Genomic DNA, 15,602 nt, shown 5'->3' on the forward strand with positions numbered 1-15,602 from the left:
GATCATCCTCTATTCCATTTAAATGAAACAAAACATTGCAAGAAAACAAAATATTTCAAGCAAAAATAGATGTTAAAAGAATTAATATATATAAAAATACTCTGCAAATTAAAATAAGGCTAAAGCATAAAAGAAACATTCAATTATGCATGCCTTAAAGTTTGCTTGGAAAAAGATAGTTAGAGTCAACTCTCTGTTATTCAGAACAAATGGGGTAAGGGAAACACTGGATTGTGCAAAAGTCAAAAGAATACAGACAGTAGTGCAGAGTATATCCTCATGTCCCAAAGTCATTCAGCCATCTGCGCTGTCCTTCCCAGCTCTCCAGGACCGTTTAATTCATACAGTCAGTGCAGATGGAACTGGCCTTGTTTATTTTTCCTAGGCCAGGCTAATAACCATGTCAAACCTTGGTGTCAGCACAGATCTCCTTACCTCCTCCCTCACCTCACGATTTCACACTGTCACTGTCTCTAACAACATGCACACTCAGAGCTGGGGCTATTGATGCTGCTGCCACCAACTTTTGGTTCCTTGGCACCAGTGCTAAGGCCTGAGGATGTGAGCCTGGATGGACTTTGGCAACCAAAATATCAGTTATCTTTCTGTCATGCTTCTCAGCATTTGGGAAACTGATGGACACTGAACTGTAGCAGCTAAGGCTGGGCAGACCTTACTAGCTTTGGTCCTGCACAGAGTGGAAACAGCTGCACTGGTTTCAGTGCAGAACTCCCACTAGAAGCTGTGCAGATGCTCTCCTGAGCTGCTGAGCCTGGGCGAGGAATCCTTGGCATCAGTAACATTTACAGATAACTGAGTGTTAACTCAAGAATCTGATTTAACTTGGGACTAATGTCGTAATAGTGTTCAGGAATGAAATACTTCAATTCTGCTAAAGAAATAAGTTAAAATGTCTTTAACTGCCACACACCCCCTCCCAAAGGAGAAAAAAAAAAAACCTAATAAGTCTCCTTTTCATTTGTTATAACCAAATATCAAAACTGAAGGACTTTCCTTTAAAAGCATGAGAAAACCTTCTGAAACTAGTGGCAACATATGAACACTAAATTTGCTTTTCATCTTAGTATATTTTGTTTGGTTGTTTGTTTTGCTTTTACTAAACACCTCTGTTTAGCTTATATACTTCACTAACATGAAGAAAAAGATGCATTAGTTTCATTTTTTTGAAAACTGCAATTACAGGATAACAAACAGAACATAAAAAGAACATAAAAACTAAATTTTGTGAACATTTATATTCATTCAAATTTATCAGTATCCCAAAATATTTCTGCACCTATACAAGAACATCTTCTGAACTAATACCTGATAACACCTTGTGCTTGATGAATGGATATACAAGTATATCAAATAAGAATTCATGGAATATTATTTTGAAAAATATTTCCCTAAAGAACATTCCATAATTGGATCTATGGTCTAATCTAATTAAATGCACTGTCCTGTCTCTCAGTGTCATTTAGAAGCAGGTATTGCAAAGGATGCTTGACGTACCTAGACCCAACTCGCATATGGAACAACTAACTCCAATGAATGTTTTTCCTAACAGGTGGAACCTAGTGGCAGAACTAAGCTATTTCTAAAATAAGTTAAAATGATTAATTTAACTTACCAACTGTAGGTGTGTTTGCTGCACTGAGGGAAGCAGATGAGGATATTGAGGAAATGCTCTCTGCGCGTGCTAAGGGAGCTGCAGGAGGTGGGCTTGAGTTAGAGGTCAATGGAGGGCTGAATGGCCTAGGCTGAACAAGAGATTACAAGAGTATTACACACAGTGGTTTTAAAGAGATGAAAAAAAGACTGTAAATAGAAGACTTCTTCATTTCATGCTCCAATCAATTTCATAGTGTTTCTCAACATAGTTCCTTTAATGCTTTATCTACCCTAGTTTTTAGTGTAAAACAGAGAACCCACGTTTTCCATTGGAATAAATTCCATTATTTCATAGATCATGATTATTAATTTTTTGCCTGGGTAGTTAAGTCTAATATATTTGGTTATGTAGCAGTCTGTCAATAATTGTGCTATAACACAGTAGCAGAACCTAAGCCTACAGCCCTGTGTATGTGTGCAGCAAATGTGGATTTAAAGAGCTAAAGGAGAGCTAACAAATTGGAAGTGAGTCCAGCAGAGGGCAACTAAAATAGTTGGGACTGGAATACATGAAAGGGACAGGCCGAAGGACCTGGGTTTGTTCAGCCTGGAGAACAGAAGCCTAAGGAGGGACCTACTAGCAATCTTTTACTAGCTAAAAGGGTGTACAAAGAAGGCAGAGTCAGGCTCTTCTCAGAGATGCATAGCTACAGCAAAGGAAATTTCAGCTGAACTTAGGGAGAAAATTCCTTCTTGTAACCTCGTGCTTAAACCCTGGGACAGGTTGCCCAAAGAGACCGTAAGATCTCCCTCTATGAAGATTTTCAAAACTCAGCATGTTCCTGAGCAACCTGATGCAATTTTGAAGTTGGCCCTTCTTTGAGCAGGAGGTTGGCCTAGAGATCTTCAAAATTCCCTTCCATCCTAAATCTCTGGATGGTTTTATGATTCACTTAACTGTTAAGCTACTAAACTAACTAATGATCATTTTGGGATTAACCTATTTAAAAGGTACTGGAACCCCTGAAGCATCTATTTTGGCTGGGTAACTGTTTTTTTGTTTTTGTTTTGTTTCGTTGGGGTTTTCTGTTTTGTTTTTCCTTAAAAGGTTTGGGAAACAAAAGAACCCTTTTGTTCTCCCTGGTTTCTCCCTTTGTTCTGGGGTTTATTTTGTTTTGGGTTTTTTTTTTTTCCCCTTGGTTCTATCACACTTGTGCTGGGTATGTGGCCCTTATATAGACTATGGGAATTGTAAAAGGAGTTGATATATAATGAAGGCAACTGACAATCTTCCACTTGTATCCAGATAATAACCACTTTCTAAAACAACAGTATAAAATGAATGTAGCTTTGTGCAGAATCATACTTTATAACACAACAGTACCAGCTAAATTCTTTTCTTTAATTATGATGACATGAGGAACAGATTCCTTGGTCTAAGTGCAATTACTACAATTTTATATTGGAATGAGAAAAGAATCTCAAAATGAACCCTATTCTGACCTTACAGAAATCCAAAACAGTTTAAAAATGTTTCAAGTTTTGTCAAAGCACAAGACCTGAATTTTGTCCATAACGAGAATATAGTGAAAATATCTTGCTACTTTGAAAGACAGTAAGAGGATCTTACCACGGTAACATTTTTCCAAGTCACTAAGCCAAATGAAACCCAAAGAATCCTAATATTCACTGAGGAGATTAAGCATGGTTTGGTCTGATACACTGTCTCGGTATTTGCATTCTTTGCCACATTCCTTATCGGCAGGTGGACCTGCACGGCAGGCAGTGAGCAGAGATGCAGACAGCGTGCAAACCTCTCACTATCCAGATGGGCAGCTGCTGCAATCTGCCACCTGCCTTCTCCACCAACCAGCACCAAGGGCAGGGAAAAGTCACAGCAGGGCTACTTGTGTCAACACATGACTGATAAAGATCTACTTAATACCATTCATTGCCCAAAGCTTTGGTGATATCCCTAAATCAATGGAGCTTTGTTAATAACTTCGCTAGTATTTCACATTTTGAAAACTTCAATCTCATACATGTGCTGTCCTTTCATTACCACAATTACTGATCTGTTCAATTACAAACATTCAGTCGATGCAAAAATTATGTTTTGGACCTTTGTAGTTCTGTTAAGAATTATTTTGTTTTAGTAACATAGTTATCACGAACAACTTCCATGCCTATCTGGCAATGGTGGAAATCTGCTTATGTGATTCCTTGAACATTGGCTGGAAAGTAACTCCACTGTAACAGTGTAAATGAATGGTATATACGAAATCAAGTTGCAATGGAGAATTAAAACCAACAATCAATACATACTATTTCGTTAATCCCACTAAGTTTCCCGGTAGACAGCTTTGGTCTTGAGGCAGGCCTTGGAGGGGGTACAATGCTGCCTACAGAAAGAGGAGTTGTGGGTCTTGCTGAAAGAAAGCAAATTTAAGGAAATAAATATTAGAAAGGTCACACTGAACATAAATACCTACTCACTTGAATAGAATAACTGAAACTTATGTTTCTATTAGACATTTCTATTTTACAAGCTCCATTTTGTAAGATTTATCACTAATCGTAAATGCTTTTAAAATAGGGCCATGTGATACCCTGAAAAGTGACTCTAAAAATGGCATCATGGGCTTTTTCATTGCTCTCAAATGATTTTATACAAACTATTCTTGGAAGTTTGTATGTAAAAAGATGGTTTTACCTGAGTTTCCTTTTGTGTATCATCTATATGGATTCAGAATATAGGACAGTCTTCCATGTCTCACCACAAATGGAAAATTCAGTGGAAATTCATATTTGTTCCTGGCTGACAATGGCATAACTCTGTTTACCCAAATTTTGCCCACTGAAATCCCACCGACTCGAATAAGTATACACCAGTGTAATAGGTAAATTACTCTGTTGATTTTAAGAACACACTAACTCCTTATTGTCTCTTAGCTGAGCTATCAGAAGTAAAAAGCAGTTAAAAAAAATACTGCCTCCATGTCCTTCTAAACCTAACAGAAACAACTAACAGATGGTGGCAGCAGTACAAAGATGCCACTTTTACAAAGTCACTTTTCTGAATAGAACAAATAGAACTGTATTTCAAAATAAATGTTAGATGCCATCCAATGAGTACGCCAGATATAAAACTAACTTCAAAATAGACTGAAATCCTAATATATGACTATGTTGTTACAGGACATCCTAGTATCTCCCTCAAATTATTCTGGATGGTTCTTTTTTAATTAAATCAGTTAATATTATTTAAAATGCAACTTTTAAGTATGCATTTTTCTCAGGCATTCAGCATAACTCTGCTGTCGCTTAAGTACAGGAGTTTCATCACTGACTTGGGAAGAAAGAAATTAGGCTAATACGGACCACATCCACCTTAAGAGTTGCAAACTCAAATGTCCCCAGATAAATTAACTTCTAAAATATCAGTCATTCCTTTAAAAATCTTATTATGCCCCAAGATGACAGTGCATGCTAAACACTGAGTAGTCTGCTGCAGTACACAGGTATTCAGCAAGTCATGGCACTTTTGCCCAAATGCACTTTTCTTTGCCCTCTTAGTATGTAGCATTACCATGATTATCATCCATGCTTCACAATACTGGGTGTTAAAAAGGAACAGTTTTAAATCCAATTTATTTAACTGTATTTAATGTGAAAATATCTATACAAAGCCATTTAGGAATGGAATTGTTTTTGCAAATTCAATCACTTAATCTTTGATATCCCACAAAAATACATTCCTATTTCTAGAAACCCAAAACTCTGCACAGTTAAGAGAAAGCAATGCCTTTTAATTGAATAATTTGAATTTTTCTTCTTATTTCAAGCTGAATAATTACTTCATTGTCCTAACTTTCAAGGAAGTTGGTGCTAACAAGCAGTTTAGTACGTTCTAAGCAAGAAGATGAGTTAATTTTAATATCAGGTGAGTAATAATGACAAAAAGAAAAATGAGTCCAAAGCTTGCTTTTTGGAGTCAGTTATTAGCAAAAAGCAGTACACAATGCATGCTTGCCATACCCTTATTTGTATGAGCACAAGAAGACACTAAACTATAGTCCAGTAGTGCTGAAGATGATGCAGAAGAAATTTCAGCAGCAGTGCCAGTTTCTTCAATGAATAATTGTTCATGGCATATAGTATTACTGAAAAGGTCACTTTGATCCTCAGAAGCACAGCTGTTGGAAGAATTCCCAAGCAAAGCAGAAGAGGCAAGGCAGGCATTTTCAGTTTTAAAATGCAATCTTTGGGGCTCCTTCTTGTCTGCGCTTGTGTGTCTAATTGTAAGAAGTTCATCAGCAAAGGAAATCCACTGACTCTGAGACCGTGAAACACAGGATAAGGTACTGGTACTCCCTGATGGTGCTGCTGTAACACCAGATTTGCCCAAAGTGCTAATGGTAAAGTCTGGTGAGGATGGGCTTGTAGACACAGAATCTGTCTGGTGTCCAAGCAAAGACTGAGATACTCTACACCCAGGCAAATCAGTGGTAGATGAGGAGGAGCTCCTATTGTGCTCTTTTAGCGTAGCTGAAGGGAAAGGGAAGAATTGAAACTAGAATCAACACTGAAAAGATAAAAATGTCCTTATTCAAAAAAGTATTCAATATCCACTGCATGAGCATTACTAGCCAGCATGAAAAATAACTGCTCCACACTAGGCTAAAAATCCCATGAATTACAAAAAAAAGAAAAAAACCCCAGCCACATATCACATGTACTTCATTCATACTGCCAACCATGTCACTTTCCATCTTTTAAGTAAGCCAAAAAGTAATTTATTGTGTTTCTCTCCACTCAAGGCTCTACTTCTCATGACTTTCCTTATTCCTCTAACTTCCTCCCTGTTGTGGTTTAATTTCCTCTCATCTTTGTCTTTTCCTTCTTGCGTTCTACTCCATTTTTGTTTCCTCTTCATAGCTTCCTGCTTTTCATTTCTTTCAAAGTTATTTAATCAAACCTATCCTACCCTGTTCCTTCCAAACATTTTTATCCTCTTACCCTTAACATTTGCAATGGGAAGGCCCAACATAAATGACTGTCTGGTGAATGAATGAAGACAATGTAGTCATGAGATCTTGTTTGGTGTTCTTCTGTCTGTATCAACCCGTTTCTAGTGAGTAACTATATGTATGAGGTACCATCCACCCCAGTTTATTTCCTCTCTCATCCTATAGTCTTCAGGCTGCTGGAAAACAGGAGTTTTCCACAAGTATTCCCTGCACTTGGCTATTGCCTGTTGCAGGAGATGACAAGAGAAGCAGAAAATGCAAGGTTAGTCAATTCTCAACATCTTGCAGATTGGCAAAGCTAGGAGCCACAGCAGAGTGACATACACAATCACAAAAAGAGCAACATGTTTAAAAGTTCAGATCAAAAGTATACGTGTCCTCTCTACAGTGGTCCTTTTGCCATGAATGAGTACATTCTCTAAGCCCACATAAACAGATTTTTAACACAGCTGTCCCTTTCTAAGAGATATTTTAAATATAATTCAAAGGCTTTAAAATACTACTACAAATTCTATTCAAAAAGCAATGTGGAAATGTTCAAAACTATTTTAAAAATACATATGGATGAAAATGAGGAAGACAAAACCAAGCATTTTTACAATATCAATAGCTGGCTAAAAAGTGTCTGTCGTGTGTGTTCAGGATAAAGCTAGCTTAAACTTCTAATAAAGCAGGATTATTCATGGATGACCAAAGTTTACTTCTGTGCTGCATAAACTACCATGGTATTTGAGCAGACAGTGGTTTAAGTGTTCAATGATTAACACAGAGTTATGAAACAATATCTAAAGAAATGTTTTAACAATAAAAAGAAAAAAGTAATCTGTGGGACATGCTGCATCATCATATGCAGATATGCTGCATACAAACCAACTAATTTATGTAATTTAAGTTTTGGGTTGAGATTTCCGAAAGCTTGAAGCATCAGCTTACCTGTATTAACCTTAAAGTTGAAGATAAAACACTGATTTCAAGGAAAATACATTCAGATCAAAGCTGTGTATTTTTTAAAGTCTTTAGAACTAAGCTGCAGGTTAATCAGCATCAGAACTTGATTTAAACAACAATATGACCTACATCAATCCAGTATTTTTTTTTCCCAAATGTATTAGTAATTTGTTATGCTTTAGAAGACTCACATTCTACTTAACTCCACGGATCATTTCACTAGTGTAGATATTTTAGTTAACTCCTAGAACAACAATCCTTTAAATATTTATTTAGCAGATAAAGTTTGCCAAGGCACAGATGTCTTATATCTAAAATTGACTTTTGCCCACAGGACACTATATTCCACCAATTTCAATGAAACAGAGGGCTCTGTGCATAAGCCTCTTTTGGGTGTGAGAGCTTGGGTAGATGACTCCCCTCCAGATACAGCTACAGAGGATGTTATGGATCCCAATTACCATCAGGCAGAGACTAGTTTCTCCAGAGTGCTGCTGCCAGAAGGGACTGTATGAACATTTCCTAACCTGCTTTGACTTCCCATCCAGGTGTAGCAATAAACAAGTGGATCCAGTAACAACCACCAGGCACAACAAATTAAGTATCCTCTGCCTTCCTCTACAGACTCCAACACCAGACCAAAGCTAGCAAACCAGATTATTTTTAGAAAGCACCACTTCTTTTCAGCATGTTCCAGTAATATATATCTCCATATAATTTATCCTTAAATACGTTACAAATTTGGATCCACTAGCCAATAATCTTGACCGGTTACCTAAGTGAGGAAGAGACAATCTAATGATTTCCATAAACTTAGATTTGCTAAAAACCGTAACTTTCAAGGAACACAAATTTGTAGTGAAAGAATAAGTTTCACTTAAGACCTGAAGGATTACATAGCAATGCTGGTTGCTGCTAAAAGGACATTACTAAGGCCAAGAAGAATTAACACTAGTTGTGCAGAATTCCCTTATTGATACATGTACTCTTCCTTACTGTTTTTCAATCTGTATGATCAAGCACAGAGGAAAACAGTTAGAAAGCCATGATTGTGAACAAAGAAGTGAGGTCTATTATAATTTTTGGAATATGAATACCTAGCTAAAAGAAACATTGAACATTTCCTTTCTCAGGCATGTGGGAGGAGAAGAGTCTCTACTTTAAGACAGCAGGGGTTGGAAAATAGATATGCATTAGGTAGACTGAAAAGAACTATGGAAACAGCATATCTGCTACTGTTAGTAAATAGTACATTCTGCTTTAAATCCCTTGAGACAATCCACATAAATAATAAACAATTTAAATACTTTTAGTAAGCAGGTCCTAACATAGCCATAATATCTGTTTTTGTTTTGGTCTCCTTCCTTTTTCTGAACTAGTTTCTCAACATCTCCTGCTCTCAGCCTCTTCAACACAAGTACCCACTCACATGCTATTTTGCCTCCTTCTCCTTCCCAGGTTTCAGGAAAGCCTGCCAGCATCCTGCCCACACTAATATCCTCCAGAATCCTGCACCCCAAAATTCCTACACAACATCTGCCCTCCCCCTCCCATACTCCTCAGCCCACCCTTTTCTTCCCAATACCCCTGCTCTCAGGTGGTGCCAGGAACTCCCCCTTAATTCTAGTTCTCAGTCCTGCCATTTTTATCCAGCTCCCCTTGGATTATGCCCACACATCTCCTAACAGAATCATGGTTTCCTACAGGAAACAAGTTCCTCATAGCAAAGCTCCGCAGTACCTTTGTACTACATAGCTCAACAGTCTTTCCTGGAAAGAAGAAACCCATCCCTATTCACAGTGCAAGCTCAGCTTGTCTCACAGTTGCTGCAACAACCTCCATTTAATCTCCCAGCCCTACCAGCTGAAAAAATAGGATTATATTCTAGATGGTGATCATTTTTTTGGGAAGCAAAAGAAGGTGACAAAAAAAATGCAGAAGCAAGACAGAATTTTCCTAAGGTTTCTAGTGTTCCCTCTTCCCCCTTGCTTGAAAGCCAGATATACTGCACCCTCAGCTGTGTATTACTTACAAGATAATATATTGCTTTACAAAATTCTTTAATTTCGATACTCAAAGCACGTCCTCTTGCAATAACTAAAAAAGCAACAACAGAACATCCTGAAGTATATAGAGAAAACATTTTCTACTATCAAATATTTTACCTGAGGAGGATGAGGATGCCAAGGAAGCTGAAGAGGAAGATTCAAGAGAACTGCTGAAGAGTGGATCCCATGCCAGGAGGTCACTGTTCCCCTTTCTATATTAAGAGTTACAATTGGTATATAAATGAAAGATGTATATACTCAAAAAAATCAAACTACAACTTCAGTAGTAGTTTGATAATATAATAAATATAATAATATGATAAATACATTTGATAAATTCTTCTTTATTAGTTAGACTTTGCATCTAAAAATAAAAAGTACTTACGAATTGCAGGTCAAGGAACTGATTTACACATAAGGAGACTATCTGAACTGACACCTTGGTGCAAGTTTGTGTGTGGACATACTTCATAATGTCAGTTAAGTAACTGTCATTTTCAAGGAGACATACATCTTCAAATCCATTTATTTCAGCATATATATATAAGCAATGTATACAGACCTGTCCAAATTTGGGGCTTGTAATTTTAAACACTTTACCAGGGAACACTATAGGATAGAAACTAAACCCGTCTTCTTTAAAACCTGAGATTTTAATAAAAACCAATATTTTGTAATCATGTAATTATAAATATCAATCAAGACAGATCACAATGAAGTAAATGCATTAGAAGGGGAAAACAAATTAATAGAAAGCTCCATTTTTACATAATTACTCCTTAACTTTTACGATGCAATAGATGCCCAACTTAAAATAGCAGTCAGCTGATACTTCCATGAGTTTCTGAGTATTAGACCAAAGTAAGACCTAATTCCCGCAAAACTGCGTTTGATAGAATTTTAAATTTGAACTTACTCATTAGTTGGAGCAGAAAGCTTTGATTTTGTTAACTCTTCACCTAAGCAAAAGACACATTATTATCACCAAAACTGTGACAGTCTAAAATAAAAAATTCAGCTTCACTATAAAAAGATAGTAAATATTAACAGTTGCAGTTCAAAACTAATTATGAATTATTAAAATGGAAAAGAGAAAATGCATTATTTTTGATAATATAAATTCAGATACTCCTGAAATACCTTCTAATAGGAGAGGACTACACAGAGCAATGCATTTTGGGAGGAAGAGTTGTTCACTTGAAATTTCTTCCCTAAATTATACTGTTTACATCCATATTATTCTTCAGCAAATCTGGCTTGGTTTGCACTGAAAAAAACCCTACAGGATAGAGACTAATGCTCTTTCCACTATCTCCATGGCCATGTTTTATGTGTTTCACTATAAAACAGAGACACTGTGCTTTGCTGGCTTGTGGCTCATACTCAACTTGAGTGGGTGGAAGGGTTTTAAGAACTTGCACAGGAGTCTTTTCCATGGGGACCCCCCCCTTTGGCTCTTGGATGTGTTCCTCATCACTGTCACAGACAGCCTCATCTATTTCCCAGAACAGGGAACAGCCGAGTATATAGAAAAAGAAGAGGTATCTAGAACTGACAAGAGAAGTATTTTTTCTATTTAAAATACAGACACTTAAAAAGTTTATTTCTTCAACAATTAAAAAAAAATCTATTTTCATGCTATATTAAAAAACTAACATAAATATAACATAAATAGACTAAAAGTTAAAGATTCACACTTACTGGATGAATTTCGATTCATTTGTGCCTGAAACAGGAAAAAAAATTAGGAATAAATTCTTTTACCAACTGTCAAATAAAACACTTAATAGTCCCAGGGTTCTTATTTCCACTCAACTTTCTATGAGATACTTTGCTTTCAATGCCAGGCAAAACATTCTGAGCTTGCAGAAGACCAGAACATGAGGTGGGACAGAGCAACCAGTGCACACCCACCACACCAGTAAGAAAAGGCAGGAACAAACACTGTAAAGATGACAAAGGGAGCAGTATTACTAAATCCCTTTACAGGCTGGGGCAGTAAAATTAAACAGCTTATATATCACATGGTATATATGAAAAGAAACATTCCTAAGGTTTTACCAATAACTCCCCTCACATACTACACTTACTTGGTTTTAATCTAAAAATGTGAATCAAAAGCCATTCTGTACTTACAGGACTGTGTCTCTGCTTTCAAAAGGGGGGGGGAGGAAGGGAAAGAGAAAAATCATTATTATTTTAAGATGTTCTACACAATATTTTCCTTAAAATCAGAGCCATTCTTATTCTGATCTGAATATTGTAGTAGCATACTTTAATACTATTTATTTGTAATATCATCTTATGGCATAAAGGATCATTCTATGGATTGGCAGAATATATCAATAAAGCTGCACTGTATATGTTACATGTATCCACATTATATGATCTGTTTTAAAGGTTTGTATATTATCAAATACTAATTAGTAAACTATGTTAAAAGCCATGCTCAGCTAACTCCACGACGTATTCAAATGTCTTGTGGTGGCAACAGCAGAAAGACAAGGACTGAGCACTCCCAAGAGTCAAAGGAAAGTTAAAATCTGAGAAAGGAGAATTACTTAATGTTACACTGCAATAAAGTTACCAAAGACGACCTAGTGCACAAGAAAAAAAGAATCATTGAATTTGAGCCTAGAATAAATTCTGAATGGTAAAATATATGATTACACTAAAGATTCTTTACCACTTTTCTCTTTTACGTATTAGAAATACAAGGAATAAAATAACTTACAGATATTGCTGGAGAAAGAGTGATGTTCCCTATAGATACTTTTAATTCATCCAAGGAAGGCATGGTATATTGAGAGCTATTATTTGGCTGGACAGGTTTTATTTCTATGTGGAACCTCCTGGGTTCATCATCTTCAGAGTCAGAATCACTGGATGGATAGAAATGGTTCTCTTTGTTATGTTTTTCTCAGTTAAGGTGGAAATATTTCAAATTCATCTGCTTAATCCATTTCATAATTATGCTTTAAAAAATGCTCATATTAAGTGAACACCACAGATAAAACAATGCTGCCTAACCTCTTTGTGCACTTATACAGACACTTCAAATATATCCACTGTCCAAAATTCACATTTCAGTTAAAATTTAGCTTTTATATTCCATTCATCTTCATAATGGTATTCTGTTCTGAAAAGCACTATGTCATATAGCTAAATAACTGCATATTTGAAGGCATCAGGATAAATTAAAGATTCTACAGTGGCAACACTTCTGCATGTTAAATTTATGATTTATAAGACTCAACCAGGGATTTTAACAGACGTATGAAAAATGTAGAAATCCTTTTAAACCAAGTGAAGAAAAGCCCTAGTCTTTTTAACTAGCAGTGAAATTCCCATGGTACCTGTACCAAGCATTAACAGTAGAGGAAGCAGCAGCAGTGGCAGCCACCATTACTTGCCCCTTTTGCAGAATGGCACTGAAAATTTTGCAAGAAAGTATGCCAGTTACCCAGAAGACTGCACAGTAAACTGAAAAATGTCAGCTGCTTAAAGCACTGCCATCATTGGCAAAAAAGGAATCACAATTACAGACCTCAAAATAATCAAAATATACAGATGAATTTAGCTTTGGTTCTTTATATGCAGAGGAGCTGCACTGAACAAAAGCTCTGAAAGGCCTACGCTAAGTCTTAAAAGATGCATTTGTTTTGACAAGAAAGAATTTGAAAATTTTCCTCTACTTAAACATAAAAGTTTCATACCACCTAGGGGGAGCATACATATTCTATACCTCGCTTCTGTTATTTTCTCTTGGAAATATGCCAGCCGTTTGAATTAAATCTCTTCAAATTGTTCCCTTACAAAGTTAAAACCTAAACCCTAAAGACATTCCAAGTCCATTTCAAATTAAAGAATCCCTGAGTCGTGGTGAGGAAAAAGTCAAACGCCTTCATCTTACAGCCTATCTGTCCCCCCAGCATGGATCCTATCTAGAAAATAAAGTTTCAAAGACAAGTTGTTTTTCATTTCACCAAAAGATCTCGTCTTGTTATCACTGAGTTTCAAGATTCATTTCCTATGAATCAGGCAACCCCCGTAAAGTGGTTTTCCAGCACTTAAGACTGGACTTATTAAGGTAATATAATGTCCTCCAACGAATCACCTCAAAAGTTCCCATCAACAGAATAAATATCTACTCTTGGAGACTAAGGGAGGAAAAGAAGAAGGGAACTGATGAATTCCTGAATCTGGTCAAGACTTTCAGAAGCTGAGGTACTACCTGGCAGACAGGGATTGCAAATCATTGAGCTTTTTCGCTGAATGTATGGCCTTTTCTATTGTTTCACAGCAAAAAGGATAATGTAGAACAGGATGCCCAGATGAATACTTTACAAAGCATAAGTGTTTTTCACTCCTCTCTCCCTTTCGTAAATATATGCAAACCATGAAATAATGCCCCTCTCAGACCTGGATAAAAGTCTTTCACTTTTATATCAATTTTGTAAATAGGAGATAACACTAACTGCTTTTATCAGTACAGGAATCTTCACTGGGAGCAATAGAGGTATATTCTGCAAAGCTGATGAAAACAGAGAAGCTATGATGATGGACTGGCCCACTTTAAGCTGCCGTTAACTGCTTAAAAGTTTTCAGAATTTAAGGTAATTGCAAAGTGTAAGTTTACCTTTTATCTGGAGTACCCAGAGAATTCAGTGAATACATTTCCAAAAATGAGCTATCTTGCTAACATATTAGGCTTGCTTACATCTACAGCAATTGTTCCCAGCTCTTAAGTAGAGCTTCCCTCTGTTTCTGATAGGAAGAAAAAAAGAGGATAAGAACTTTTTCCTTCAAAGGAAGAGCAGAGAAAAATCATGAGTCTCTATAAAAAATGACTCAACAAAAATCTATTCTGCATACCAAAGCTATTATTAGAAAGACAATAAAAGCTAGAAGCACCAATTAGAAACAGCATGTGGTGTAATGACTTCATTAAATAACAGAAATTCTATTTCTAGACTGCTGGTGCTCCCAATCTTGTTAATGGTGTTATAAAAAAGTGGGAGGGTGCAGGTACAGAACAGATAACCACTCCGTATGCTTAAAAAAGTTTGCAAATTTTACAAACTCTCTGAGAGCTTTTCAAGCAGAAAGATCTGCACGGTCACCTTAAACCTTTTCTTCGGGCTTTTTTTGTTTTGTTTTTATTTACTGTCAGACAAAAACCATCCTCTTAAAGTTCTCAAGACACCTGATCTAATCTTTTACATTTGCACACACACAAAAATCTAAGATAGACAAAATTTTGTACATGTTGCAAAAGCTATGAACATAAGAACACAAGGTTGCAACATAAGCATGAATGTCATTCATCGTCCTTTACTTAACATTTTAATCAGTACTTCCTCTCTCCAAAGAATTGTAATAACAACAAGTAACTTGGCACAATAAAAGTCAAAAGGATATCCTGTGTTGCTTCTGGTTTAATGCTGTATCCTTCATCATCTACATCAGGAATGTTCTAAAAACAACAACAAAAATTATGATATTGACAAATAACAAAAAACCATGTTGTTCTTACATCAGACTGAATTTTATATCATTGATAAATTAGAATTTGATTATGAGAGCTCATGAAAGTCATTGTTATTCACCATTAATTATTACAGTTATCTCAAGTTATGATCTGTACTTCAGAAGTAGCGTGACAAGATACCTCAGGAACAGAATACAAAAAAAACCCCTCCAAATTTCCTATGAAAACTGGCAAGTTTGAATGCATCTGCTTTTACTGGTACTCTTTCAAAAAGGTCAGAAACCAACAGAAGCATTTTAGCTTTACTACTGAGTGTTAAACAAGCCTTCAATTCTCTTGGCCCCAAATATTTTCCCAATTTCTACTTCTAATTCTCTCAGCTAAGTCACTGGAGGCTCTGATGGTGCAGGAGCAAAACCTTTCCTAAGTACTAGTCAATACTTTAATATGTGAGTAAAAGTATTCCAGGTT

The 15,602-nt window shown here is 36.3% G+C and overlaps 2 protein-coding genes across 4 annotated transcripts in view; both read right to left on the minus strand.

Annotated features, from left to right (window-relative positions):
- Positions 1–15,602, minus strand: part of FCHO2 (FCH and mu domain containing endocytic adaptor 2) — a 96,355-nt gene that overhangs the window by 15,044 nt on the left and 65,709 nt on the right. For 2 of the 3 annotated variants that reach the window (XM_075526328.1, XM_075526330.1), the window contains 8 exons: positions 15,057–15,116; positions 12,375–12,548; positions 11,777–11,791; positions 11,342–11,366; positions 10,557–10,599; positions 9,758–9,852; positions 3,940–4,043; positions 1,634–1,763 (listed from right to left, as the gene is read on the minus strand). In XM_075526328.1, coding sequence (XP_075382443.1) covers positions 1,634–1,763; positions 3,940–4,043; positions 9,758–9,852; positions 10,557–10,599; positions 11,342–11,366; positions 11,777–11,791; positions 12,375–12,548; positions 15,057–15,116 — 646 coding nt within the window. The remainder of the gene's footprint in view (positions 1–1,633; positions 1,764–3,939; positions 4,044–9,757; positions 9,853–10,556; positions 10,600–11,341; positions 11,367–11,776; positions 11,792–12,374; positions 12,549–15,056; positions 15,117–15,602) is intronic. The other variant, XM_075526329.1, reaches the window with a different exon arrangement.
- LOC142422069 (uncharacterized) lies at positions 5,609–9,235 on the minus strand. Its single transcript, XM_075527448.1, has 2 exons — positions 9,178–9,235; positions 5,609–6,162 (listed from the first exon to the last, which is right to left on the minus strand). The coding sequence occupies exons 1-2, from the start codon at positions 9,233–9,235 to the stop codon at positions 5,609–5,611; spliced, it is 612 nt and encodes a 203-aa protein (XP_075383563.1).

Source organism: Mycteria americana, chromosome Z (genome assembly GCF_035582795.1).
Source record: "Mycteria americana isolate JAX WOST 10 ecotype Jacksonville Zoo and Gardens chromosome Z, USCA_MyAme_1.0, whole genome shotgun sequence".
In the NCBI taxonomy this organism is placed as follows: Eukaryota; Metazoa; Chordata; class Aves; order Ciconiiformes; family Ciconiidae; genus Mycteria; species Mycteria americana.

Bases quoted from the DNA above. Each gene is read 5' to 3' on its own strand.
- LOC142422069 (XM_075527448.1), bottom strand. From the start codon at position 9,235: ATGGCAGGACTGAGAACTAGAATTAAGGGGGAGTTCCTGGCACCACCT. The intron at 6,163-9,177 runs GTATTGGGAAGA...CTTTCCCTTCAG, and splicing joins GGCACCACCTGAGAGCAGGG to CTACGCTAAAAGAGCACAAT.